This window comes from Oncorhynchus gorbuscha, linkage group LG04 (genome assembly GCF_021184085.1).
Source record: "Oncorhynchus gorbuscha isolate QuinsamMale2020 ecotype Even-year linkage group LG04, OgorEven_v1.0, whole genome shotgun sequence".
NCBI classification, from domain to species: Eukaryota; Metazoa; Chordata; class Actinopteri; order Salmoniformes; family Salmonidae; genus Oncorhynchus; species Oncorhynchus gorbuscha.
This window is the reverse complement of record NC_060176.1, coordinates 45,892,295-45,919,004: the sequence shown is the minus strand read 5'-3', so window position 1 is coordinate 45,919,004 and position 26,710 is coordinate 45,892,295. Positions and strand designations below refer to the sequence as shown.

The 26,710-nt window shown below is 43.1% G+C and overlaps 2 protein-coding genes across 9 annotated transcripts in view; one reads left to right on the top strand and one right to left on the bottom strand.

Annotated features, from left to right (window-relative positions):
- ppp3cca (protein phosphatase 3, catalytic subunit, gamma isozyme, a) overlaps nucleotides 1-7,816 on the top strand; it is a 70,858-nt gene extending 63,042 nt beyond the window's left edge. For 2 of the 7 annotated variants that reach the window (XM_046346917.1, XM_046346916.1), the window contains exons 13-14: nucleotides 4,509-4,535; nucleotides 6,553-6,828. In XM_046346917.1, the coding sequence (XP_046202873.1) occupies nucleotides 4,509-4,535; nucleotides 6,553-6,695 (170 nt within the window). In that variant the 3' untranslated portion in view covers nucleotides 6,696-6,828. Of the gene's footprint in view, nucleotides 1-4,508; nucleotides 4,536-6,552 lie in introns of all 7 variants that reach the window. The other 5 variants (XM_046346915.1, XM_046346914.1, XM_046346920.1 and 2 more) reach the window with 3 other exon arrangements.
- Nucleotides 7,817-10,225: 2,409 nt separating this feature from the next.
- On the bottom strand, nucleotides 10,226-26,411 carry LOC124034143 (zinc metalloproteinase-disintegrin-like brevilysin H2a). 2 transcript variants are annotated; one of them, XM_046346911.1, is made up of 22 exons: nucleotides 26,259-26,411; nucleotides 25,001-25,086; nucleotides 24,729-24,805; nucleotides 24,360-24,438; nucleotides 24,181-24,257; nucleotides 23,906-24,089; nucleotides 23,571-23,633; nucleotides 23,254-23,325; nucleotides 22,754-22,923; nucleotides 19,399-19,480; nucleotides 18,082-18,215; nucleotides 17,634-17,811; nucleotides 16,675-16,764; nucleotides 16,011-16,206; nucleotides 15,230-15,335; nucleotides 14,951-15,107; nucleotides 14,761-14,847; nucleotides 12,701-12,794; nucleotides 12,350-12,458; nucleotides 12,102-12,189; nucleotides 11,900-11,989; nucleotides 10,226-11,786 (listed from the first exon to the last, which is right to left on the bottom strand). In XM_046346911.1, the coding sequence occupies exons 1-22, from the start codon at nucleotides 26,314-26,316 to the stop codon at nucleotides 11,757-11,759; spliced, it is 2,307 nt and encodes a 768-aa protein (XP_046202867.1). In that variant the 5' UTR covers nucleotides 26,317-26,411; the 3' UTR covers nucleotides 10,226-11,756. The 2 variants fall into 2 exon arrangements, with proteins under 2 accessions (XP_046202867.1, XP_046202869.1); XM_046346913.1 differs by lacking the exon at nucleotides 26,259-26,411 and having other exon boundaries at nucleotides 24,210-24,257; nucleotides 25,001-25,066.
- Between the last annotated feature and the right edge of the window lie 299 nt (nucleotides 26,412-26,710).

Genomic DNA, 26,710 nt, shown 5'->3' with positions numbered 1-26,710 from the left:
TGCACTCGTTAAAAAAATAATCTCTTTGTTCTCCATCTTGCTAGCTATTATTTAGTATTTTATTAAAGCTGATAAAGTAATAATGAAGGCAGTGTTGTAGTTCTTCTTTGCCAAAAGTCATTGAAACCAGACCCTAGTCACTGTGTTGCCTAGGGCCAGGTTTTCGAGACTAGTTGGGTAGAAGGTTAGGGAGACTGAGCTGTGGGCGGGCGGGCAGTTGGAGGGGGGCTGGACCAAAGTGGCCTGTCACTGATGTGGTCAACCAGCCCAGCTAAAGGTCAACCAGCTCAGCCAGCTGGGGGAATGCACACACACGGTGCAGGAGGACCTGGTCTGTCAGCAGGGAGGAGAGAAGGGAATGCTGGGGGTTGGGGGCTGGTCTCCTCCCAGGCGAGGCAGAGGTGTAGCGAATAGAGTTAGAGCTGTGAGCATTCGGACGGAAACCACATGACATGACCTTCACCAGAATGCCATTGTCTGTATGCGTCCCAAATGGCATCCTATTCACAATAGAGTGTACGACTTTTGACTAGAGCCCTATAGGCAATGGTCAAAGGTATTGCACTGTATATAGAATAGGGTGCCATTTAGGGGACGCACCCTGTGTCTGTCAGTCCCTCCAGTCAGATGTGTGTTCTGGTTCATTACATCCCGTTTTGTTGTTTCTCTTCACTGCTTCCTAGCAGTACTCTAGTGACATTTTAGGGATACGCTGTCCAGTTTTGACTGCAGTGCTCTTTAAAAACATGCCGTGCCAAATTAAGAAGGGAAATGCCTTAGCCTAGCTATTTCTATTCCACTCCTTCGAAGATGTTTTATTGTCACACACACCGGATAGCTGCATCGAAATTGCCTTGCTCAAGAGTACATCAACCAATAAAAATAAAAATAAATGTATTTGTATTTCATTTTTTTAAATTCCACATTGTCAGCTTGGGTATTAGAACCAGCTACTTTTCTGTTACTGATTTTGAGGGACGCATTTTTTGAGGGACTAATTGTTTGTTAAATCAATTTGCGGGGGCCACCCGAGTGGCACAGCAGTCTAAGGCACTGCACCGCAGTGATTGAGGCATCACTAAAGACCAGAGTTCGATCCTAGGCTGTGTCACAGCTGGCCGTGATTGGGAGACCCATGAGGCGGCACACAATTGGCCCAGCGTCGTCCGGGTTAGGAGAGGGTTTGGCAGGCAGAGAGGTCCTTGTCCCATCGCGTTCTAGCGACTCCTGTGGCGGGCTGGGCGCATGCACGCTGACACGGTCGCCAGGTGCACGGTGTTTCCTCCGACACGTTGGTACGGCTGGCTTCCGGGTTAAGCAGGCATGTAAAGAAGTGCGGCTTGGCTTGATCGTGTGTCAGAGGACGCACCGCTCTCGACCTTCGCCTCTCCCAAGAGTTGCAGCGATGGGACAAGCCTGTAACTACCAATTAGATACCACGAAATTAGGGCGGGAAAAAGGGATGTCTTGCGGGCCGGGTTGCGGTGCCCGGCGGGCTGTACTTTGCCCCCCCCCCTGCTCTATCCACTAGGCTACCCGCTGCCTGAATGACTATAACAAATGAAAGATGGTCTTATAGCTAGATTCACCACCAGTTATTCTGTGAGTGACACCAGTAACAAAGCACCTCATTAAGAACACCTCAAATAGAAAGATTAAATCTGTCATCTCCCCACAGTTCTCATCCGTCTTCATCACATCCTTTTGAAAACTGAGCCTAAACACACTTCATTATGACAATGTGAGACGTAGTGAGCTGCCTTTATTGACTTCACAGGAAATCAGTTCCCTTCTCCTCCCAGCAGACTTCATCAATTGATTTGGTTCCCATAACAAGATCCAGAATAACCCTATATAAGTGTGTGTGTGTGTGTGTGTGTGTGTGTGTGTGTGTGTGTGTGTGTGTGTGTGCGCGCGCTCACTGCACAGCAAAATCCCCCTCATCTCTTTGTCTGCCCACATCTAAGCCCCAATGGCTCTTTAACACCAGCAAGCACCATCTTAAGGACTCCAGCAGGCATCTCTCACTCTAGGTGTGTCCTTAATTACACTCTATTCCCAATAGTGGACTTATTTTGACCAGAGCCCTATGGGCTCTAAAGGAATAACGTGCCATTAAGGATGCAGATGATTTTATCACACTTAAAACAGTTTGAGGTGTATTTGAATTGTATGGTCTCTCTGTAAGTAGCCTTTAGAAGCATTTATAACATGTGTAGATGCGGCAGGTAGCCTGGCGGTTAGGAGCGTTGGGCCAGTAACCGAAAGGTTGCTGGATTGAATCCCAGAGCCAACAAGGAAAAATCTCATTCTGCACTTGAGCAAGGCAATTAGCACTTATTGCTCCAGGATCGCCGTCAATAATGTCTGATCCCTGGCCGTGACCCCACTCTCCGAGGATGTCTCAGGGGGAGTGGGATATGCAAGATAAACATTTCCAGGACAGGAAAATGGTTTAATTCACACACTTATCAAGAGAACATCCCTGGTCGTCCCTACTGCCTCTCATCTGGCGGACTCACTAAACACAAATGCTGTTTTTGTAAATTATGTCTTGAGTGTTGGAGTGTGCCCCAAGCTATCTGTAAAAAAGAAGGAAAAAAAGAAAATTGTGCCTTCTGTTTTGCTTAATATAAGGAATTTGAAATTATTTATACATTTTATCAATTATATTTACTTTTGATAATTAAGTATTTAAAACCAAATACTTTTAGACTTTACTCAAGTAGTGATTTACTAGGTGACTTTTACTTGAGTAATTTTTTATGAAAGTGTCTTTCTCAAGTATGACAATTGGTACTTTTTCCACCACTATACACAGTGCATTTGGAAAGTATTCAGACCCCTTGACTTTTTCCACTTATTGTTACGTTAAAGCCTAATTCTAAAATTGATTTAAAAAATGTTTCCTCGAACAGTACCCCATAATGACAAAGTGAATTTTTTTTTTTTTTACATTTTTGCAAATGTATAAAAAAATTATACAAATAAATATGTTAATTACACAAGTATTCAGACACTTTGCTGTGAGATTTTAAATTGATCTCAGGTGCATCCTGTTTCCATTGATCATCCTTGATGTTTTTACAACTTGATTGGAGTCCATCTGTGGTAAATTTCAATTGATTGGACAGGCACACACCTGTCTATATAAGGTCCTACAGTTGACAGTGCATGCCAGAGGTCAAAGGAATTGTCTGTAGAGCTCAGAGACAGGATTGTGTTGAGGCACAGATCTGGGGAAGGGTTCCCAAAAATGTCTGAAGAATTGAAGGTCCCCAAGGGGACAGTGGCCTCCATCATTCTTAAATGGAAGACATTTGGAACCACCAAGACTCTTCCTAGAGCTGCTCGGCCAAACTGAGGAATCAGGGGAGAAGGGCTTTGGTCAGGGAGGTGATCAAGAACCCAATGGTCACTCTGACAGAGCTCCAGAGTTCCTCTGTGGAGATGGGAGAACCTTTCAGAGGGACAACCATCTCTGCAGAACTCCACCAATCAGGTCTTTATGGTAGAGTGGCCAGATGGAAGCCACTACTCAGTAAAAGGCACATGACAGCCCGCTTGGAGTTTGCCAAAGGGCACCTAAAGACTCTCAGACCATGAGAAACAAGATTCTCTGGTCTGATGAAACCAAGATTGGCCTAAATGCCAAGCGTCACGTCTTTAGGACACCTGGCACCATCCCTACAGTGAAGCATGATGGTGGCAGCATCATGCTGTGGGGATATGTTTCAGCCACAGGGACTGAGAAACTCGTCAGGATCAAGGAAAATATATACGGAGCAAAGTACAGAGAGATCCTTGATGAAAACCTGCTCTAGAGTGCTCAGAGCCTCAGACTGGGGCGAAGGTTCACCATCCAACAGGACAATGACCCAAAGCACACAGCCAAGACTATGCAGGGGTGGCTTTGGGACATGTCTCTGAATTGCCCAGCCAGAGCCCAGACTTGAACCCAATCAAACACCTGACAGAGCTTGAGAGGATCTGCAGAGAAGAATTGGAAAAACTCACCAAATACAGGTGTGCCAAACTTGCAGCGTCATACTCAAGAAGACTTGGCTGTAATCGCTGCCAAAGGTGCTTCAACAAAGTACTGAGTAAAGGGTCTGAATACTTCTGTGAATGTAATATATCATTTAGTTTTTTGCTAAATTTTCTAAAAACTTGTTTTTGCTTTGTCATTATGGGATATTGCGTGTGTAGATTGATGAGGGGGGAAAAATGTGGAGAAGGTCAAGGGGTCTGAATACTTTCCGAATACACTGTAAGCAGCAACCTAATTCTATATTATTATAATTATTATTATACCGCCTATGTTTGTCAGGGATGTTTTTCTCCTGCCTGCCTGTGTTTTCTCTGATCGTGATGTTGATAATGGGGGGGATCTCATCTATGATTGGTTGTTTGGATGATTCGGACTGTCTGTTCTGTGGTTGATGATCTCTGGTTCTCTGCATTGATGACTCACTTTTCTCCTCTCACCACTACTCACATTTACATAGCCGCCGCTGAGGCAGCGGAGGCAAAAGGTACGCAAGCGGTCCCCGGATCCCTCCCTCAGTGTGTTGTTACTTTTAACCCTTCCAACAGGGCCCTCATTCTTTATGCACCCCTGTTGTCCCTTTTTAAATGTTCATTTTGTTATTGTTGTACATTCACTGTGTGTGTGTGATTTGTGAGTTTTGCCATGGATTGGTGTACTTCACTTTGCAAAATTGCTGCTCTTGCATTACCAGTTCCTGCTACTACTGTACATGCATGATAGGACTCAAATGCAGTGGGCAGTCCATTTGGCAGGAAGGACTTTAGCTTGAACCTCAACAGGCACTGTATAGTTACATTGTTCCTGGGTCCTAATTACACTATGTTGACCATTGATAACATAAGGGCAAAGCCTAAACACAGTCTTCACAGATAGGCTACAGATCTAGATACCGATACAGAGTCGGGCATTTGGCCAAACAGTGACATGTTGAGAAACAGAGACTTGTTAACAAACAGCTGTAGGCAGAGGTCACATGGGTGGGAGCTAGATTCCTTGCCACTGCTGCAGGCAGCTTGTCCCTGAGCAAAGCCAGCTAAGACTCTGCTAGCCTAGGGAGCACCTCCTTCCTCCTCCTGGCTATCCAGGGATATATTCAGGGTCTAATCCTGTTACGCTGCTTGGCTGTTGCTACTCTCTCACCGTCTGCTTCTGTTGGCATGTTACTGTTCTAGCATTCAGATACTCTTTGATCGCATACACATTTGGAGTAGTAATAGGTAGTTTGGTTTCTGTCCAAATATATTTTGTTGATGTCAGAGCATGTTTAATAGCAGGGGTGTCAAACTCATCTTGGCCCGGGGCCCACATTCGGTCTTCAACGAGGTCCCGGAGGGCCGCACTGAAAGTTTATTTCCTCTCTGTCAAAATTTTCTGAAGAAAATACTCTAGCCATGGATTTTAGAATTTCCGATGCTCCCTGACTGTCTGAATTTCATTTAGGTGATTATTAGCGAGCTGGACATGGTCAAGAAACTGTATGAATGTAGTTCAATTGTCATTCTTTTACTCAAATAACCCGCTGGCCGGATTGGGGAGACCCCTGATTTATAGCCACCTATTAAAGCTGCAACATGTAACTTTTTGGGCAAGTTGACCAAATTCACATAAAAATGTGAGTTATGGATCTGTCATTGAAAGCAAGTCTAAGAAGATCTGTTCTAGGTGACCTATATCTAGGCTTCCAGATTATTATTTTTTTTGCGTGTTTTACCTTCGGTTTTGTACATCAGCTGAAAATACTATATTTTTGTTTATGGAAGAGATATTTCACAACAGTTCAGATGGTACAATGATTATCTACAATATACTTGCTTGTTTTGCCATCAAACGGAAATTAGGCGACTATTAGAATTTTCGCAATTTCAGATTTCTGCGTAGTGCACTTTCAACCACATCTAATGTTTGCCTTGCAATGATACATTTCTCATTAACAAACCAACTAACTTAAGATGTTATTTAAAATTGCAGATCTGTTTTCTATGAGTGCAGTGTCATTGATCACATTCTCCTATTGTCAACTGTAAAACGTCCATATTTTCCTCTTATTCTAAATGTTTTGCCTTACTGATGTTGTTGTTGTTGAATAGTTACTTACAGTATATCTCTCGTTTGCCCATGTTTTCTTTGTGGTTTTTACTTGGCACTTGGAATTTTACAGTAAGTCCCACATTCACTGTGAGGTGTTGTACTGTAGCTTGTTCTGTGGTTTTGTCAACAGTACTAGGACTGTGTATTCACCGTACGTACAGCTGTTGTATGTCTGCACTGTTTGTCTAAGGACGGTCAGCTATTACTTGCATTTGTAAGCATAAGGACCTGGAGTTTACTAAGGACATACAATAAAGGCAAAACACATAGGTTAATTTTGCAGTTTTTACCTGAAGATCCTTATTGCAGATCCTTAAAAAAAATGTCTAAATATCTTTCACAAACATTTCAAATTGAAGCATTCAAACCATTTTTTCCTTTGATTTCTAATTTTCCCCTCCTCTTCCTTCCAGCTATTCAAGGCTTCTCTCCCACGAGGAAGATCAAGGACTTTGCGGAGGCGCAGAGCCTGGACAAAGTCAACGAGAGGATGCCTCCACGCAAGGATGGCCAGCAGCCGGTCAACCCAAATGCCCCCAAGAATGGCACAGACTAGGCCCGGAGAGTGACCTCCCCCTCTCATCCTCACCAGACACAGGCCATGGCCCTGTCTCATACACCAAAACTATCTTCTCTCGCTCTCTGTTTTCTATCTCCCTCATTCTCTCTCTCTCTCTGTCCCATTGTGACTCTTCACCCAGCTGGCCTATAGTTGGACAAGCACAGGACATGTAGGTAGGGAAGACACCACCACACTGGGAGAATGGTTTCAGCCACCACAGAGTACAACCATGAAAATAAACAAAAAACAATTTTATTTATTAATTGAATAATATTAGGTATATTATGTAATGCTACAATTGAATGAACACACACATTTCTAAGATGTTCAAATAAGCATATAACTATGGTAAATGTCAAAGATAAAGACCATTTTGTAAATTTGAGTTGAGGATTGAGGTAGCAAGTAAAGGAGACCTTATCCTTAGTCAATGCAGGTGTTACTACTGTTATTTTATGTGCTTTGCAAGGGAAAGTTGACTGAATCTACAGATATCTACAGTTTGTGTGCTCTCATACATGTTGTCCATTTTTAAAAAATGTGTTAAGTAGAGAGAAAATAATGAAGGGAACGATTTGACACCATTGCAGAAGATTATTTTATACCTCCAGCAGAAGTTCAGTAGAACTGTTTTGTTCTTTCATCCAATTTCTTTGGTAAAAACCTTGAAACCACTGAATGCTATTTATGCTGCTTTGGGTCAACTTGTTGCTCCTATATTTTATCGTTAGGTTAAACAGGATTTAATTTGACAGCCTTTAGTCAATCCTTGAGAAACTGCACAGAATTTCCAAATGATAATGTCAAATAATGAAAAAAAGACCATGACAGAATTGATCCTAGTTTGCTACGATCATTGATGCGATGTATCAATGGGCGGTGATTCGTTTTTCTAGTGCTAGGTGTTCTAAATAGTGTTTTGATAGTTGTTGTTTGCAAGCTGTCACTAACCAACCGTTACTAACAGTGTGTTTAACCGAGGTCAGTTGGGGGGGGGGTTTATATAATATATACACTGTGTGTACAAAACATTAGGAACACCTTCCTAATATCGAGTTGCACCCCCTTTTGCCCTCCAAAGCAGCATCAATTCGTCGGGGCATGGACTCTACAAGGTGTTGACCGCGTTCCACAGGGGTGCAGGCCCATGTTGACCCCAATGCTTCCCACAGTTGTCAAGTTAGCTGGATGTCCTTTGGGTGGTGGATCATTGTTGATACACACGGGAAACAGTTGAGCATAATAAACCCATCAGCGTTGCAGTTCTTGACCCACTCAAGCCGGTGCGCTTGGCACCTATTACCATACTCCGTTCAATCCATGTCTCCGTTGTCTCGAGGCTTAAAAATCCTCCTTTAACCTGTCTCCTCCCCTTCATCTACACTAATTTGAAGTGGATTTACAAGTGACGTCAATAAGGGATCATGGCATTCACCTGGTCAGTTTATGTAATGGAAAGAGCAGGTGTTCTTAATGTTTTGTACACTCAGTGTAGATATTCTGCAAAGGCCAAGTTTGATTCAAAAGGGATATAGGCCGACAGTATGTATTGAAGACAGCCACCAGTACCTTGGGTGTGTGGTGCCCCCATTTGGTTAGCTTTTCTGGGACATTGAGCGGGGAGCGGCCTACTCTTCTTGAGTGATGTGCTGAATGTGGAAGGAAGAAAGTCCTCTTGGTGAAGAAACATACTAAACACAAGGGAAGAACAACCAGTGGGGTCGTCTTCTCAATGCCCTCCGTGACAAGATGGTGGGGAAATCTTTCCCCATGGAGCAAATGGTAACGCCACAGATGTGTCCCAAAATGAACTGAAGCTTCTTCGTTTTCATTATTTTATGTTTTAAGATACAAATTGCTCTGTTGAAATAATAATGACGCTTAGTTTGATTTCATATGGCTTTCCTTGTCAACGCTACATAAAGGAAATATTTGGGGCGTTTCTTGACCAAAGCTGTGTCAATGTCTCCATCTACTGTTGATTTGATGCAGATGCGTTCAAATTGGCTCCACTGTTGGAAACGTAAGGGAAAGCAGGCCTCCAAATTGGCTCCAATTCACTGTTTTAGTTGCTAGCAGTTTGAGGAAAGCAGTACCCTGAAGAGGAGTGGATTGAGTCATCCAGTGAGATGCTGTGAAGATTGATGTTATCAGAATTTCCATTCTCTTTGTCCATCCTATGAGTTATCTCCCCCATGACAGTTTTCACGATCTGTGGTAGAATCAAAGCTGTGGACCTACAGTGTCTCTACATTGATCATGTAGTAATGTCTGATGGTTCTTCTAAATTAATTTGATTGTGAGTATTATATGGTCTTAACATATACATGGTAATTGTTCCTCCATGGCAGGAACTGACCCTCCATGGCAGGAACTGACCCTCCATGGCAGGAACTGACCCTCCATGGCAGGAACTGACCCTCCATGGCAGGAACTGACCCTCCATGGCAGGAACTGACCCTCCATGGCAGGAACTGACACTCCATGGCAGGAACTGACACTCCATGGCAGGAACTGACACTCCATGGCAGGAACTGACCCTCCATGGCAGGAACTGACACTACTTTTATAACACCCGCTCTCAACCCTTTAAGGTTTGACTTGATTCTTTAGGACTTGTGACTTAATGAACCGGTGCTTAGTTTTAGCCCTAGATTTTTGGGGGCTACAACTGCTTGTCTGACACTCCTCCCGTCGCGCCACATGTAGTTATTCTATTGTGTTTTATCATTCAAGAAGAGCTTTTAAGATTTTTATTCTCATGTGAATTTTCCCTTTTATAATATATATTGTAAGGCTTTTAAACGAGTTGCATTCAATGTGCCATGCCACTACCAAAACACACGCCAACACCTGTGTGTGACTGGTGAGGAGAAGGGAAGTCAGAATGTCCCATTCTAGTGTTCAGCAGTGGTCATGGAGAGATCTTGGCGCCTGTTTCAACTCGACATGGGTCAGGTTTATTTGAGTTGTCACGGCCCAGATACTTTTGTTTTGTATTTAAATGTGATTTGTTTCTCTTCCCTGTATTGTGCTCCGAGTTAGGGGATGTACAGGCCCTGTAGGAGGGCCGTATTTCTCACCTCTTGTCAGTTTCTAAACATATCTCGAATGTACAAAAATATTTGTAATTTAAAGTCTCTTAATAGCTGTAAAAAAAGGGTGAGGAAAAATAAGTCCAGTGCTTGTCATGCGAGGCCATGAAATCTATGTAGATGTATCACTTAAAAAAATAAAATTTAAATGAAATGTTTCTTGTTCTCCCTGTTGTGGCTGTCTGGAGTTTTTAGCTCTGCAGGTTTGAGGATAGTGTGCCAGATACCTTCTAGCTTCAGTTGCTCGTGTTAGGCCTACATTCTAGCTATCTCTTGATCTGAATTATACTACATGTTGCTAATCTATTCTCTACACGTCTGGTTGAATGGGTGGATGTCGTGTCCTCTGGTAGACTTCAGTGTCTAAAATGTTGCGCGCCGAATAGTTGCTTATAAATGTCAAAGTTCGACAGAAGCAGGACAGTCGTGTCAAAAATAAAAACATTTTATGCCTGACATGTTAATCAGGTGGCATATTTTTACAATCCGAGAGAGAGCTTGTGATTACAGAAAAGGCTGTTAAAGCAATGGTAAACTGTAATAGCAAATCAGACCCGTTCACACACAGATACAGTGCCTTGCAAAAGTATTCAGAACCCTTGGATTTCACTTCATTTTCTTTTAACACATTCAGTACTAAATATATTGTTGCATAAGTATTCAGCCCCCTAAATTAGTTCAGGAGTACATTTTGGCTTAACAAATAATAGGGGTTGACATGATTTTGGAATGACTAACCCTTCCTCAGTCCCTCATGCATACATTTTCAGGTCCCTCAGTCAAGTATTGCATTTCAAGCACAGATTCAACTACAGAGACCAGGGAGCTTTTGGAACGCTTTAAAGAAGGGCAGTGATTGATTTGCTAGTTACCCATCTACCAGACTTTGAATATGTCTTTTAAAACATGGTTAATATAATACTGTGGATTATGTATTAAATCACCCAGATACATAGTCATCCAGGTGTGTAAATATCTTAAGACTTCCCCAAGAAGACTGACAGCTGTAATCTATGCCAAAGGTGTTTCTACCATGTAGTGACTCGGGGAGCTGAATACTTGTGCAACGACTATTTTAGTTACATTTTTATTCATCTTTAAAAAATACTTGACTTTGACCGTGTATTTTGTGTTGATTGCCAAAATCCAAGGGGTCTGAATAGTTTTGCAGTTGTATTCTCAGTCAGACTGTGGTTGCAGTTAGTTGTGCAGCATTTAAGAATGTTCTATAAAAAAAAAAAAAATCTGTAAATTCTTGCTCACTAGAATTCCTAAATCTAAAATTGAGTTACTTTATCAGTATTGAGCATGTGTATTTAAAAAAAAAACTGAACTTTAGTCAGCAATGGCTGTGCTCAGGAAATCTTTGAATTAATAAAAAATATTTACTGTAGACTCAGTACTCAGTCAAAGTCAAGAATATACAGTCACCTTTGATAAATGTAATAGTACGAAAATAAATGGCATATTATCACATACTGGACACTCACTCCCTGACATGGCAATGACAAATAAATGACAGGTATAAAATTAATACTAAAAAGTGTCATTTTTTAAGACGTTCCTCGTAAAGAGGACTCCCCAGTACATTCCATATTTGTGACTATACTGAGTTTACCCATCATTCACATCATTGGCACAAACACATTCCTTGGGCTTCATAGGTAGCCTGAGTGCCAGTCTGTTTGTGCCATCATGCCAATTCCTCGTCACTCGTTGTCATGCCAAACACTGAGCAATGGAGTTGGCCAGAGCACAAAGAGATCTGGGACCAGGCTTTTTCAGAAGTGGTGGCAGAGCCAACTTGTCTCTAGTCTAGGGTTCTGTAAAATTATCCCAAAGAAGTGAGGTCTCTGGACTGACTGTGCACTGGCTGGCCAAGCAGTTGTGGCCCTGCATTTGAGGTCTTGTTAAGGGTTGAGATCCTCATGTTTCCACTCTTCTCCTTTAGATGTTGACATCAGACACGTGGTGGTGGTGGTCTCAGAGCCTGAGAGAGAGAAATATTTACTTAATACTAAATGTTATTCCCATTCATATCTAAATGGATTAATTCGCCTATGTGCCATTGTAATATCTAAAATTATGCTAATAGTCTCTTACCTGTCGTGCGGCCCTGAAGTCATAGACCGGGACTTGTGATTGGTTAGCAGCTGGAGGGGGTGGGGGCGGAGCTACTTTTGGTCGCTTGGGCTGGAAATAGTAAAGCTATTCATGAATAGGCAACAGTGCACGGACACAAGGACCTTATCAACCAAGACCAACATTGAGATGATACTGTATAAATCAAAAGGTATTTCATTACCTGCTGTGGCATAGCTTTATTTTGGCTGGGAATTGGCAGTTTATGGATGTGGTTGTCCACGTCGTGGATTTTCTTCTGGGTATGGTGGCTGGTGGATGAGCAGACAGATATGTATTTTTATCCAGGAAGTCCCAATGATGTCAGAATACATATTTTACAATGGAGACCTGACAATTGAGTACATCTTAATGTATCAAAGAATTCTCTTGGCAGTGAATGTTTATATATGCCCCACGTGGTGGACTAACCTAGGCAGAGTGGGGGACTGTCGTCGCTTCTTTAGGAACACAGCCACTGCCCCAGCAATAGCAGCCAGAAGCAGCAGAGAGACTGTCACCGCAATGCCAATCACTCCTTCTACAATCACACATAGAGAGGTTGGCAAGGTTGAGGAAAGGTCTATACAGAAGTTGAATACAATGAAAACACAGACCAAACCTATTGGCAAAACTATACACAAAGATGCTCAAATTCCTGTAGTAACACTAATTACTCTAGCAATATTGGAGTAACATGTAAATAAAGTAAAGGCTTATCCCTTGTATCAATTGAAACTTTTTTTAAACACGATTTTCTGATTTATGTCTTTAGGGGCCTACCTCTGGAGAGGCCCGTGAAGCTTCCATCCTTTGTATCACAGCCTGGAAGTGACCATCCAGGGTCACACTGGCACTCCATTCTGTGATTACACACCTGCGGTGTCACAACACAGAAATGCATACATTATAATAAAGGCAGGGGTCTTCAACCTTTACTTGCCTAGGGAACCCCCTCCCAGGCAACCCGGCAACCCCATAATACATTAACAAAAAGGTGAATGATAATGGAAAGACGAAGTAATCAACATTTTAAAATGAATAGATTTGGTAAGAAAGTTTCGTTATTTTGACCTGCCCACATATATTTTTTTAGAGGAAGTGTAAATTCTAACAGCCTATCAGCATGAAAGGTAACCCCAAACACATTTTTGCTAAGAGCAGCTGTTTAACTGGTTAAACAAAGGTTAGCCATCGTCAAGTTTGCGGACGACACAACAGTGGTAGGCTTGATTACCAACAACGACAAGACGGCCTACAGGGAGGAGGTGAGGGCCCTTGGAGTGTGGTGTCAGGAAAATAACCTCACACTCAACGTCAACAAAACTAAGGAGATGATTGTGGACTTCAGGAAACAGCAGAGGGAACACCCCCCTATCCACATCGATGGAACAGTAGTGGAGAGGGTAGCTAGTTTTAAGTTCCTCGGCATACACATCACAGACAAACTGAATTGGTCCACTCACACTGACAGCGTCGTGAAGAAGGCGCAGCAGCGCCTATTCAACCTCAGGAGGCTGAAGAAATTCGGCTTGTCACCAAAAGCACTCACAAACTTCTACAGATGCACAATCGAGAGCATCCTGGCGGGCTGTATCACCGCCTGGTACGGCAACTGCTCCGCCCTCAACCGTAAGGCTCTCCAGAGGGTAGTGAGGACTGCACAACGCATCACCGGGGCAAACTACCTGCCCTCCAGGACACCTACACCACCCGTTGTTACAGGAAGGCCATAAAGATCATCAAGGACATCAACCACCCGAACCACTGCCTGTTCACCCCGCTATCATCCAGAAGGCGAGGTCAGTACAGGTGCATCAAAGCTGGGACCGAGAGACTGAAAAACAGCTTCTATCTCAAGGCCATCAGACTGTTAAACAGCCACCACTAACACTGAGTGGCTGCTGCCAACACACTGTCATTGACACTGACCCAACTCCAGCCATTTTAATAATGGGAATTGATGGGAAATGATGTAAATATATCACTAGCCACTTTAAACAATGCTACCTTATATAATGTTACTTACCCTACATTATTCATCTCATATGCATATGTATATACTGTACTCTACATCATCGACTGCATCCTTATGTAACACATGTATCACTAGCCACTTTAACTATGCCACTTTGTTTACTTTGTCTACACACTCATCTCATATGTATATACTGTACTCGATACCATCTACTGTATGCTGCTCTGTACCATCACTCATTCATATATCCTTATGTACATGTTCCTTATCCCCTTACACTGTGTATAAGACAGTAGTTTTGGAATTGTTAGTTAGATTACTTGTTGGTTATCATTGCATTGTCGGAACTAGAAGCACAAGCATTTCACTACACTCGCATTAACATCTGCTAACCATGTGTATGTGACAAATAAAATTTGATTTGATTTTGATGTGTTGGCAAAAATGTATGTCCAAGTCAAGAAAGCTTACCAGCAGCAAATTGCCGTAAGGGTGCGTTTTCAAAGCCTATGTCAAATAATCCAGACAGTGCAATTGGCTCCAAAGAGTAATTTGCTCAATATTTGGAGTTGAGAATTTAAAAATTGACATCATTAGAAAGAAAATATGATCCTTTTCCTACAGTAGGTATGTAATTCAAAATTAGTTTGGCTTTTTCACCAAAAAGAAAACGCAACCAAGAAACACTTGGAGGAGAGAAGTCCAAGCAGAGATGACAAAAAGCAGCCTCAACTGGTGAGGCCTGGAAAATCTTGCCTCAAACCGAATGAGATGGAGAACATTCATCAATGGCCTATGCTCCTTATTAGCAGTGTTTCTTCCTGAGCTCACAAATACCAAACCAGAGACGGGGTGCTGTACTCACAGCATGTCCTTTGCACCGTGCTGAGCAGTTGGTGGCTTTGGGTCCGTAGGCCGTCTCAAGATCCACACACTCGTTCTCGCTGCACACCTTAGAATAGAAGACAGGAATGGGCACAAGGTACACATTCAATTTGATTTCATTTCTAAAAACTAGAGGTAGCCCCAGTAGCAACAGACAAAAGTAACCTTACCTTCCCATCATTACACTTGGTCCCCGTGTTCACCTGTCCAAAATCACTGGTGTGATCACCGTAGAATGTGGCTTTGCAGTCGGAGAATTTCACCATGCGACCATAGTTGGGGTCATCATTACCGTTCTTGCAGAAGAGTTTCCCGCACTGCACATCTCTACAGAGGAGAGCCACAGGAGGGAGTCATATCAGTGGCATGCCGCTTAAATAAGCAACACCACAATCTGAGTAGTAAAAGCAGCCTATTGAAATAACATGGTATTGCTCGTTAGGCCTCACTGGCTCTGGCAGGGGATGAACTGGTCCTGTGAAGGCCGTCTGCAGTAGGCATAGTACAGTCCTCTGGTGTTCTGGTTATAGCAGTACGTTGTTGCCTTTTCAGCAGCTGAGGAGGGAATAACACCCAATGTTACACAATGCATTAGAGTAGTTCAGCAAGGAAACACCAAGTGTACCTTTAACCATTTATTAGACCATATTACAACGCATAGTCTAGGCATTAGGGCTCTGCTCCTTCAGGGTATCTGCCAGAGCGAAGCGTCATATGAAGATGATAATATAACTACAGGCAGTGAGCACGATATATATCAGATACCCCGATGGAAGAAACAGAACCCACAGGTGGAGGCTGGGGTGGTGGTGGGATATCAGAAACCGTAAGCATAGCGAGTAACAGCTAGTTACAGCAACAAATGTAGCAAGAGACACCAGGGCATGGTTGCGCATGACATCCGGCATTGAAGAAGCATTTTTATAATTGGTCAAATTTAAATAGCATGTAAGTAGAGTTTGAATCAAATTGGTGCAATATCTGCTGATACGACCACGCTCGTGTTTCCCTTCTGGGCTGAACCACCACGTGTCAAAAAGGCTGCAACAACAAAAGTTTTTTTTAAATTCCAGACTTTAAACATTAGCATTAGAATACACTTGTCTTGACCATTTCATGACAGAAAATTGATCTAAAAAAAAAAGATCAGAAGAGCTAGCTACCTCCATCACCTGATCTGATGAGAGGTGACTCCGTGATGACGAGACAGGGAAATGCTTTCACACTTACATGGGCCATACATTTTCACACACTGGTCATGATGCTGTGGACACTGGCCGTTGCGGCAGTAGCCCCTCCCTCTGTCACAGGAGATCCCATTGACAGAGAAGACATCCTCAGGACAGACGGCTGAATTCCCTGTGCAGTACTCCGCTAGGTCACAGTCGTCATGTTTCCTTCTGCACTCTGTGGACGAGGCCATGATCTGTGGAGAGTGGTTGTTGCTATGTTCACTAGCTTGTTAGTCTCCCGACAGTCATGAGTATAGAATGTATAGTCTATTGGCTTGGTGAAGGAGATGTGAAGCTGCATCTGTACTCTGAATCCACTCCGATTGCCGAAATAGAAGATTAATTTAGCCTGGCTGACGCGCAGATCCACGTGTACACCGCGAGTTGCTTTTGCCAGACTAGTTCTAAACAAAATACGCATTCAAGAGGATTTGTTTTCAAGTGATGACATGGAAAATATTCTGCTTCCACTAATTCCATTCCTTTTTAAGTTTGACCGAATAAAGGAATGCAAGTGAAATGCACTTCGAGTCATAAAAAGCTTTTGACATAGTTATTACGTGTCTGCTGCATGTTCCCGAGAGGGCTGTGAGAATCAAAGGAACACATCCGGATGTCTAGAGCAGACGGAGAGGCATGGTGGCTATGTAGTCGGGTCTCACCTTGCAGTCTTCACAGCACTCTCCTGCAGCACACTCTGAGCCTTTGGTCAGTGTGCAGCTGGTGGCATTACAGCAAGGGTTTGCACACTCCTATAACATCAACATCCTACATGTCATTATGATGATGCTATGAGGGGGATCAGAAAGTTATTAAGGAATGGAGAACATAACGTACGTCCATCCAGTGTGTGAGTTGTCTCAAAGTCAAGCCACTATGTATGTGTAGGCTTTAACTAGATTACTTGGGGTTTCCCCACTCCATGTTTACCTCTAGAGTATTATACCGCAGTAAGACACGCTAACTAACTAAAACAAACATTATACCCTAGTAGGCTTTGAATAGGAATTACAAGCATTTAATACAAACACGACTTGGCAGGAGAGGTGTAGTTTAGCAAGATAGTTACACAAAAATATGGTATCTTATCCAACTGACTTAACAGGTCTGGACAGATGAACGTGAATGAACTGCTCTGCACACGTAACTCCCTCTGACTGGAATGTAAACAGATGTTCATGGATTGTTACTTTCAAAATGTCCTTTACCAGATCACCATATAGCCATGACTATCGTACTATGTGTGGAAATGTATAGACTGCAATGTCTGGAAATGTGAATCATCTAGTGAATCTTATCATTGCATTACTGCTATGTTAGTACTCATTTGAGGAGACATTCCCAAACTGGGTAAATATGTATGTTTTTCTAAGGCTGGTGGTGGTGGATATATATATCAGGATAGGCCTGTGCTTGTTAAAGGCATTCTCCATTTTGCCCCTTGCTAAGGAAAACAGGCAAGACCATGCATGTAAATCTGAAATGTTATTCCCAGAAATGTAATGTAATCACTTGACATACTTGCATTAACTCCACGAGAACCAACTTTTGTCTGATTTGATTGCTACATTGTTCGATCTAAATGGTGGGTGGATGGAATAGAATGAGAAGGTTAATTCACCTCCAGGGAGCCACAATCGCACTCCTCTCCTCTCTCCAGAAAGCCATTCCCACACACTGGGGTTGATTCCACATTTCGGTAGTCTGGCTTGTTCAGTAGGCACTCAGGGTTACGATTATTCAGGAACTGGTCATAGCTCAAACTACTGCAGCTACTGAATGACTTTGGGATATCCCAGCTGAAAGGAAAAACTGTTAAGTTACCCATAAGGTAATTTACTGACTTTCAATATAACCACTGTAGCACAAACCACTGTGCTGTCCAAGGGGTCAGTACTGTATGGCTGCTCTGTGTGTGTTATGAGCAGAGAAAACAATGCCTGTAAGTATTCTTTAATACAAGTTCCCTCTTGCTTGTAAAACCGCAATCATATGGTTTATCATTGACAGCATTCCAATCTAGTCACAACATTATATATCTTGAAACTTTTCATAATAACAGTCCTTACCTGAGGGCCCCAGCCATTACACAGCTATTCCCAGAACAAGCACAGACACTGGAGTCATCGTGGTTCATGCCCAGGTTGTGGCCCATCTCGTGGGCCAATGTGGCCCCCACAGCTATGGCCCTGGGGTTGTGATCCTGTAAGGTGGCAAATAGTTAACATGAAATAGAATTGACTGTGTTTGATGACATGTTCTATCAGTGAAACTAACCTGGATGAATAGGTTAGAGATTAAATTGATATAAAATGACTGTCACTGTCTCATTCTATCAAAATGCGCTAAAATCTAATCGAGCGTCCTTTTTCTGATTTAGACATTGTTCTGCATGTTGGTTGATTAGATAGTTAAAGAGCAAAAAGCAACTTCTCCTTTTGAAAATTTCTACGTGGCTTTGATATGAGTCAGAAACATTTATTCTACTGTCAAACATTACTACAAAGTGTAAATAGGATACTTTTGCTCATAAAATCTGTCTCGTCCTAAACTGAGATTAGGGAAAAAATTGTGTGTCACAGAATAAAGGGTACGCAACTTTTCCCCCCTTGGGTTGGGTTTGTTTAAATCCTGCACAAAAGCCCACAGCACCGAAATAATAATCAATTAATAGCGCAGCTGCGTGCAACCCGATCGCAATGCCCAATGACATTCGATATCCCTATGGGGCTATTTAGGGATCATCAGTAAATTACACAATGTACATGGGAAATAAAAATGATGTCAATAGCTCCAAATTTCAATGACTTAAAAACCTCGAACCAACTATAAGTTGTAGAAATTCATACACAAATATTGAAAACATTTAATGAGACAACTAAAGTTGTGCAACATGAAAATATTGTCCCATTTACATTGTGTAATTTATTGATGGTCCCTAACTAGACCCAGAGAAGTCTTTAATGACTTCTCTGGGGCTAATGATTACACTTTTCATAAATTTTTCCCACATGAGTCATTTAGCAGATGCTCTTATCCAGAGCGACATAAAGTAGTGAGTGCATATATTTTTTTGTACTTTTTTTGTATTCCTGTGGGAATTGAACCCAAGAACCATGCTCTACCAACTGAGCCACATGGGACCGTAAAATATATATCATTACCATGCCATTTTTCTCACAACTATTTCTAAAGAAATTAATCTTGCAATTTAATCTTCTCCCTTTCTGCTTTGTAAATGTCACATTTTGAATACTTGGTAGAACCTCTCCATTGTCCCATTTTACTTCTTCAATTCCTCAAGCAAAAAACTATCCTACTTCCACATTTCAAATATTGGCAACTTATTGTGTCGGCAAAATGTACACCTAATGAATGTACATTACCTGCACCACCCCAGCAGAATGACCTGAACATAGAGTCCCGATAAAGGCCAGACCCACCGTCGATCCCTCAAAGTCAATGCCACTGAAACACAGGGAACAAGAAACATGTCAACCCCACATAGGTATGTATTCATGTAAGCCACAGTGTTTTTGTGCTGCCCATGTATTCGTTGTTTTTGTTTGTTTACTCATGGATTTGCGACGAATGAGGATTACTTTTACTCAGGATGAGCTACTGAATATTAGAGACACATTGCCAGCTGTTTTTGTTCACAAACTTTTGTCCTCAGTCACCAAAATACTGATATTGTATCTGTATGATGTCTGTGGACTGGGTATGTGTAATTATGTACTGGGTGGTTCGTGCCCTGAATGCTGCTTAGCTGAAAACTGTGGTATATCAGACCGTATTCCATGGGTATGACAATTATTTTAATTTTTTAACTGTTCTAATTATGTTGATAACCAGTTTATAATAGCAATTAGGCACCTCGGGGGTTTGTGGTATACAGCCGAGCGGAAATGGAGGAAAACTCGCCTCCCTGCGGACCTGGCATCCTTTCACTCCCTCCTCTCTACATTTTCCTCCTCTGTCTCTGCTGCTAAAGCCACTTCTACCACTCTAAATTCCAAGCATCTGCCTCTAACCCTAGGAAGCTCTTTGCCACCTTCTCCTCCCTCCTGAATCCTCCTCCCCCCCCATCCTCCCTCTCTGCAGATGACTTCGTCAAAGAGCGTCTGCTAAATGACTTAAATGTAAATGTAAATGTAAAATTTTGAAAAGAAGGTCGACGACATCCGATCCTCGTTTGCTAAGTCAAACGACACCGCTGGTTCTGCTCACACTGCCCTACCCTGTGCTCTGACCTCTTTCTCCCCTCTCTCTCCAGATGAAATCCCGCGTCTTGTGACGGCCGGCCGCCCAACAACCTGCCCGCTTGACCCTATCCCCTCCTCTCTTCTCCAGACCATTTCCAGAGACCTTCTCCCTTACCTCACCTCGCTCATCAACTCATCCCTGACCACTGGCTACGTCCCTTCCGTCTTCAAGAGAGCGAGAGTTGCACCCCTTCTGAAAAAACCTACACTCGATCCCTCCGATGTCAACAACTACAGACCAGTATCCCTTCTTTCTTTTCTCTCCAAAACTCTTGAACGTGCCGTCCTTGGCCAGCTCTCCCGCTATCTCTCTCAGAATGACCTTCTTGATCCAAATCAGTCAGGTTTCAAGACTAGTCATTCAACTGAGACTGCTCTTCTCTGTATCACGGAGGCGCTCCGCACTGCTAAAGCTAACTTTCTCTCCTTTGCTCTCATCCTTCTAGACCTATCGGCTGCCTTCGATACTGTGAACCATCAGATCCTCCTCTCCACCCTCTCCGAGTTGGGCATCTCCGGCGCGGCCCACGCTTGGATTGCGTCCTACCTGACAGGTCGCTCCTACCAGGTGGCGTGGCGAGAATCTGTCTCCTCACCACGCGCTCTCACCACTGGTGTCCCCCAGGGCTCTGTTCTAGGCCCTCTCCTATTCTCGCTATACAACAAGTCACTTGGCTCTGTCATAACCTCACATGGTCTCTCCTATCATTGCTATGCAGACGACACATAATTAATCTTCTCCTTTCCCCCTTCTGATGACCAGGTGGCGAATCGCATCTCTGCATGTCTGGCAGACATATCAGTGTGGATGACGGATCACCACCTCAAGCTGAACCTCGGCAAGACGGAGCTGCTCTTCCTCCCGGGGAAGGACTGCCCGTTCCATGATCTCGCCATCACGGTTGACAACTCCATTGTGTCCTCCTCCCAGTGCTCTAAGAACCTTGGCGTGATCCTGGACAACACCCTGTCGTTCTCAACTAACATCAAGGCGGTGGCCCGTTCCTGTAGGTTCATGCTCTACAACATCCGCAGAGTACGACCCTGCCTCACACAGGAAGCGGCGCAGGTCCTAATCCAGGCACTTGTCATCTCCCGTCTGGATTACTGCAACTCGCTGTTGGCTGGGCTCCCTGCCTGTGCCATTAAACCCCTACAACTCATCCAGAACGCCGCAGCCCGTCTGGTGTTCAACCTTCCCAAGTTCTCTCACGTCACCCCGCTCCTCCGCTCTCTCCACTGGCTTCCAGTTGAAGCTCGCATCCGCTACAAGACCATGGTGCTTGCCTACGGAGCTGTGAGGGGAACGGCACCTCAGTACCTCCAGGCTCTGATCAGGCCCTACACCCAAACAAGGGCACTGCGTTCATCCACCTCTGGCCTGCTCGCCTCCCTACCACTGAGGAAGTACAGTTCCCGCGCAGCCCAGTCAAAACTGTTCGCTGCTCTGGCCTCCCAATGGTGGAACAAACTCCCTCACGACGCCAGGACAGCGGAGTCAATCACCACCTTCCGGAGACACCTGAAACCCCACCTCTTTAAGGAATACCTAGGATAGGATAAAGTAATCCTTCTCACCCCCCCCCTTAAAAGATTTAGATGCACTATTGTAAAGTGGCTGTTCCACTGGATGTCATAAGGTGAATGCACCAATTTGTAAGTCGCTCTGGATAAGAGCGTCTGCTAAATGACTTAAATGTAAATGTTATGGCCAATATACCACGGCTTAGGGCTGTGTGCAGGCACTCCGCATTGTGTCGAGCAATAGAACAGCCTTAAGGCGTGGTATATTGGCCATATACCATCCGTCCTCAGGCCTTATTGCTTTAATATACTTGGTGAGTAAAGAAGATTATGATCCTGATGTCAAATACCCATGTTATGAATTATTCAATATGAGTCTATCAAGAATAACGATGTTCCAAACCAAGATGGCCTAATCAGGTGACCATCAGCTGACCCTATAAAGGTGTCTGACAAGCACACACTAAACGAGAAAAATAATTTTTACGCCACTTCGATACCGCTACGAACAGAAGTTATCTTTTTCGTAGCATGTTAGGAGAATTAGGGTTAGCAAAAAATGATCACCTAACCTGCTACGAAAATCACTTCCGGTCATAGCTGTATCGAAGTGGTGTGAAAAGAGTGTCCCCAAACCAAGCATTTCATGGTTTGGCAGACATTGGAGGACTTGCGTTCATGTCCAAAGTGAATGTTATCTGCCTCTTATTTTATACTCACTGTTTACCTTATATTCAACCATGAGTGACTCACAGAGATGAAACACTTAAACCAGTCAGAGATAGAGGTGAGGACATTTGGCTGAGTCCTATAGTTACCTGATTAGATCTGCGTTGTGGCCTACCTGATGACATGTGTGTGTCCAGGCCTACCCAATGAGGTGTGAGTTGGGGCTTACCTGATGAGGTTTGTGTTGGGGCCTATCTAATAAGGTGTGTACGTCATGGCCTACCTGATGAGGTGTGCGTTGTCGTGGGGCTTAGTCTTGACCAGGTCATTGTTCCTCCACGTGGTAAAGGCGTCCAGGGTGGCGCCAGCAGGGGCGGTCACTGATATCTTATCACTGTCTGACCACACCTCCAGACCAACCAGGGCAATAAAGGTGTTGAGGGGCTTATACACCTGCAGACAGATTTGTTTCATGGTTAGGTTAAACTCTTCCCATTAAAACAATTAGGGGTGGTTTAGCAGAACTAGGCCTAATCGGTGTCCTGGAAACCATTACAGTTCATTGGAAAGCAATTAAAACAGAGCGGTTTGAGTGAATGACCTTCATAAGGCAGAGAAGCAAACAAGTACTGTCCAAGCAGATCCAGAAGATCAAAAAGTTGTGGTGATAAACGGATTAAATGTGAAGGTGTTTGATATTCGGTTACCAGGCCAACAGGGACACGGTGCTGTAAGGGGATCTCGTAGGTATGTAAAGCTGGCATCACCATGTGACTGACTCACCATGTTGACAAAGTTAACCACTTCAAATATCCTCTTACGCAGCTCTCCCCGATTACTCTCCATCTTCTTGTACTGAAACGGTATGGATGCGATATGTTTTAGTGTGCACACGAGAACAACGGACACCCTGTCACGATGCATTGCTCACCAATTAGATATGATTATTAACATTATTTTAGAGATATTACGTTGCTTTCCTAAATATTATTTGGTCAAAAATATTGGCCAAATAAATTATAAAGAATGAAATGTTGAAGTTTATTGTGTTGATTCGGGTAGAGGTGAGGCGAGGTTTCTGGTGTATTGTCAGTTCTTACCTCACGGTTGTCTGCAACGAGGACAAGCTCAACATATTTTTGCTGTTGAAGTATAGATTGACCCTAGTAAACAGGAAAACGTTGTGGTTAGAAGTGGAGGGCGCTAAAACCCAATGTGAGTTGAGGTGCAACCAAAAAAGGATTGGGATCATCATTGAAAAGGCTCAACGCTCGCTCACCATCATAAAATCTCAATGTTTCATTCACGCAAAGTTAAAAAGGTGTTGTTTCGGCCATCATTGGCCTTCATCAGAACACATCATTTCCTGTTAGGGAATATCAGACTGTATTTAACTAGGGACATTGTAGGCGTATTCATGGATTGGATGTCTTACTGAGGCTCGAGAACGGCTCCTGCTAGTAATGAAAGGGTAGTCTTCGTTCCAGGTAGAATTAGTGACTCCACACAGCATAGGCTTGGAGCTCTGGTCCTCGTATTTTAGCACTGCGTGATCCCCATCATCCCCCCCTGACAGGGGCTCAATCAGGTACCTTTGGGCGGCCGTTCTGAAATATCCACTAAAATAAAAACACAATAGACATTATACAATCGATTTAGGGGATGAAATAGTGTTTCACTGTGGACTAATAGAAATGTAGTGCTGCCTGCCTGAGTCCATCGCAGGTGCTCATGCTGACCGTAGACTCACTGTCATCCACAATACGGCCATGATAGTAGCAGTGATCCTGGAGAAGAGAATTAAGTAGAAGGCGAGGTTAAAGGGCCTTAATCAAGACACTTATAAACAGCCTACGGCTACCTATCAAGGGTATGTTCTAATCACTTACCATATCCTGAGGCGTGGAGGTGACTGGTGTGCCATCCTCAGTGTAGTAAGTCTCACTATAGTCTTTCGTGAGTAATTCCCTGAGGGGATTTTTTGTTTAAAAGTTATTTATTACATAATTTCCTTAGACTGACCTACATGTTCAAAGGAATTCATGAGGTGATAACAAAATTCATGTATTTAAAAAAATATATATTTGAGGATGCAGTGTGTGGCTACAAATGGCAACTAAGATAAGACTGTGGAAAGACAGTTCACCACATAGTGCCGTTCTTTATTTAGGGGAAAGAAGAAGCATGTGATAATCCTACTTGTGTGAGAGGTCAACATTTTGGAGAATGAGATAGGAGTCTTTTGCCAGAGTACATACCTATTCTTCTCCAGATGCATCTCAATGTCTCTCCCACCCACTCTCATTGCATACTTCAACGTTTCTGGCCTGGATGACTGAGAGAGAGGATTAGGATTAGTTGATACCATAGATATAATCTCTCCTCAGTATATTAACATGGTCTCTTATACCACTTTGTTACAAGCAGTAAACACAATTGTTAACAAAGAATAGGTTGGCATTGATGTCTACAGAGTACTTCACAGCAAAACAGCCCCTGTGCAGGAAGGAAGAACAGGAGACGAATGTACCTCGGTTTCTCTTTTCCGCAGAGTATGTAGTCTGATGGGTCGGACCACCTCATAGTCCCTCACTCCTTCAAGAGGACCATGACTCACTGTGGGGAGAGAACGTGAGGGATAGAGAGAGTTCAAGAATGGACCCTCTTTGTCTGTTCCCATTCTATTCTAAACGTGTCATAAGCTGAACCTTGTTTTCAGGCATTGACTGGTCCATTGGTAAGGAACAGTCAGATGGCAGCATAGCAGTGTTTTAACCCTTGAACTACAGCAGTATGACCCCAGCTTTCCTTATATTCAATGCATTTCATTCATGTTTACACATTGTCTAATAAAACTACAGTATGAATACCTCAGATACATGATGAACACGGGCTGTTTGACCCTCGTTAATGATCAGGTGCTGTTTTGTTAGTGTTTGTCAAGGGCTGACACATGGACATATGTTTTTTTTTGTTTTTCCTCATGACCCTTTCTTGTCCTCTGTCAGGCCTGTTTGATTTGTACTTGACCTTAGCCCATTGAGCCATGATTGGGCCGTAGAGGAACATTGGGAATTATGTCATTAAATTGGTCATCTCCTTTCCAGACACTTCCACAGCACAAGGTTTTGACATATGGGCGATGTCCACCACAATCAGTTTGAGTTTACCAGATAATGCAATAATCTCTGTCTTGTCATTCCATCCATACTGCACCCGGCGTGTCATAATTGACTAACACTACTAAAGTGATGTTTCCCAATAGTCGCATTGAGAATGAGACTTGGCTAAGGATTTATCACTATGAATCGGTGATTCTTGACTGTTGTAGTGGGAGGTTTTGAAAGGGTTGAGGGTGCCTGAGTAAAAAAATAAATCACTTAAACTGTAAAAACACAGTAGAAAGTGATTAAATCATTTAATCTCTGAACAATTCTTCTTCAGTCAGTATTTTGAATATAGAGCTATTTGCTGTGCTGTTCAGCGGATTTGGTTTATTTGTTTTCTCTAACTTATTAACATCAAGAATATGGGCAAAATGGAATCATTGACAATGAAAAGGTGGGAATGTTGTTCCCTTGTTATACAATTGCTACATTTACGATCAATATAGCAGTAAAAAATTTAGCGATTTTTCTCTCTGTATCTATATACTCACTGTATACTCACTGTATACTCACTGTACTGTTAATGCAACCAGTCTGAATGAAGTGCCCTTTGAATATGGCTGACTAGGGCTTAACCTGTGCCATTGTGCTGTGAGGAGACGGGTGTATCCAATGACTTACCTGAGAGATTGAGGGAGGCAGTTAGGGTAAAGATCCACAATAGACGTGTATGTGTCATTGTCGAAGTGCAGACAGCTACTGAAACACAAGTGATGTTCTGAGGGGCTTAATGGGTTACCTGGTTGCATGCTCATGTGATACCATCTACAGGCCACACCTTATTGGGCGGCCCCAGCCTGTCAGTGATGGAGTTTGTTTTTCATTGCCCAGTGGTGTTCATGGCCACTTCCTGTTAGTCATAGCTAGTGTACACACGACTTGCTACAGTGCCTGTGTTTCCCAAATGGCACCCTATTACCTATAAAGTAAACTACTTTTGACCGGTAGTGCACTATAAAGTGAAAAGTACTGTATGAACACATGTATTTACTTAGTTAATCTCTGTAATATTGTGACTAAGGGTACAATGAGAATATATATATTTGCCGCATATGACAAATAACATTTGATTT

Excerpts from the sequence above, each read along its gene's own strand:
- LOC124034143 (XM_046346911.1), bottom strand. The coding sequence starts at position 26,316 with ATGACACATACACGTCTATTGTGGATCTTTACCCTAACTGCCTCCCTC. Across the intron at positions 12,190-12,349 it reads CAGTCCCCCACTCTGCCTAG|CCACCATACCCAGAAGAAAA; the intron begins GTTAGTCCACCA and ends CTCATCCACCAG. Across the intron at positions 11,990-12,101 it reads ATAAAGCTATGCCACAGCAG|CCCAAGCGACCAAAAGTAGC; the intron begins GTAATGAAATAC and ends TACTATTTCCAG.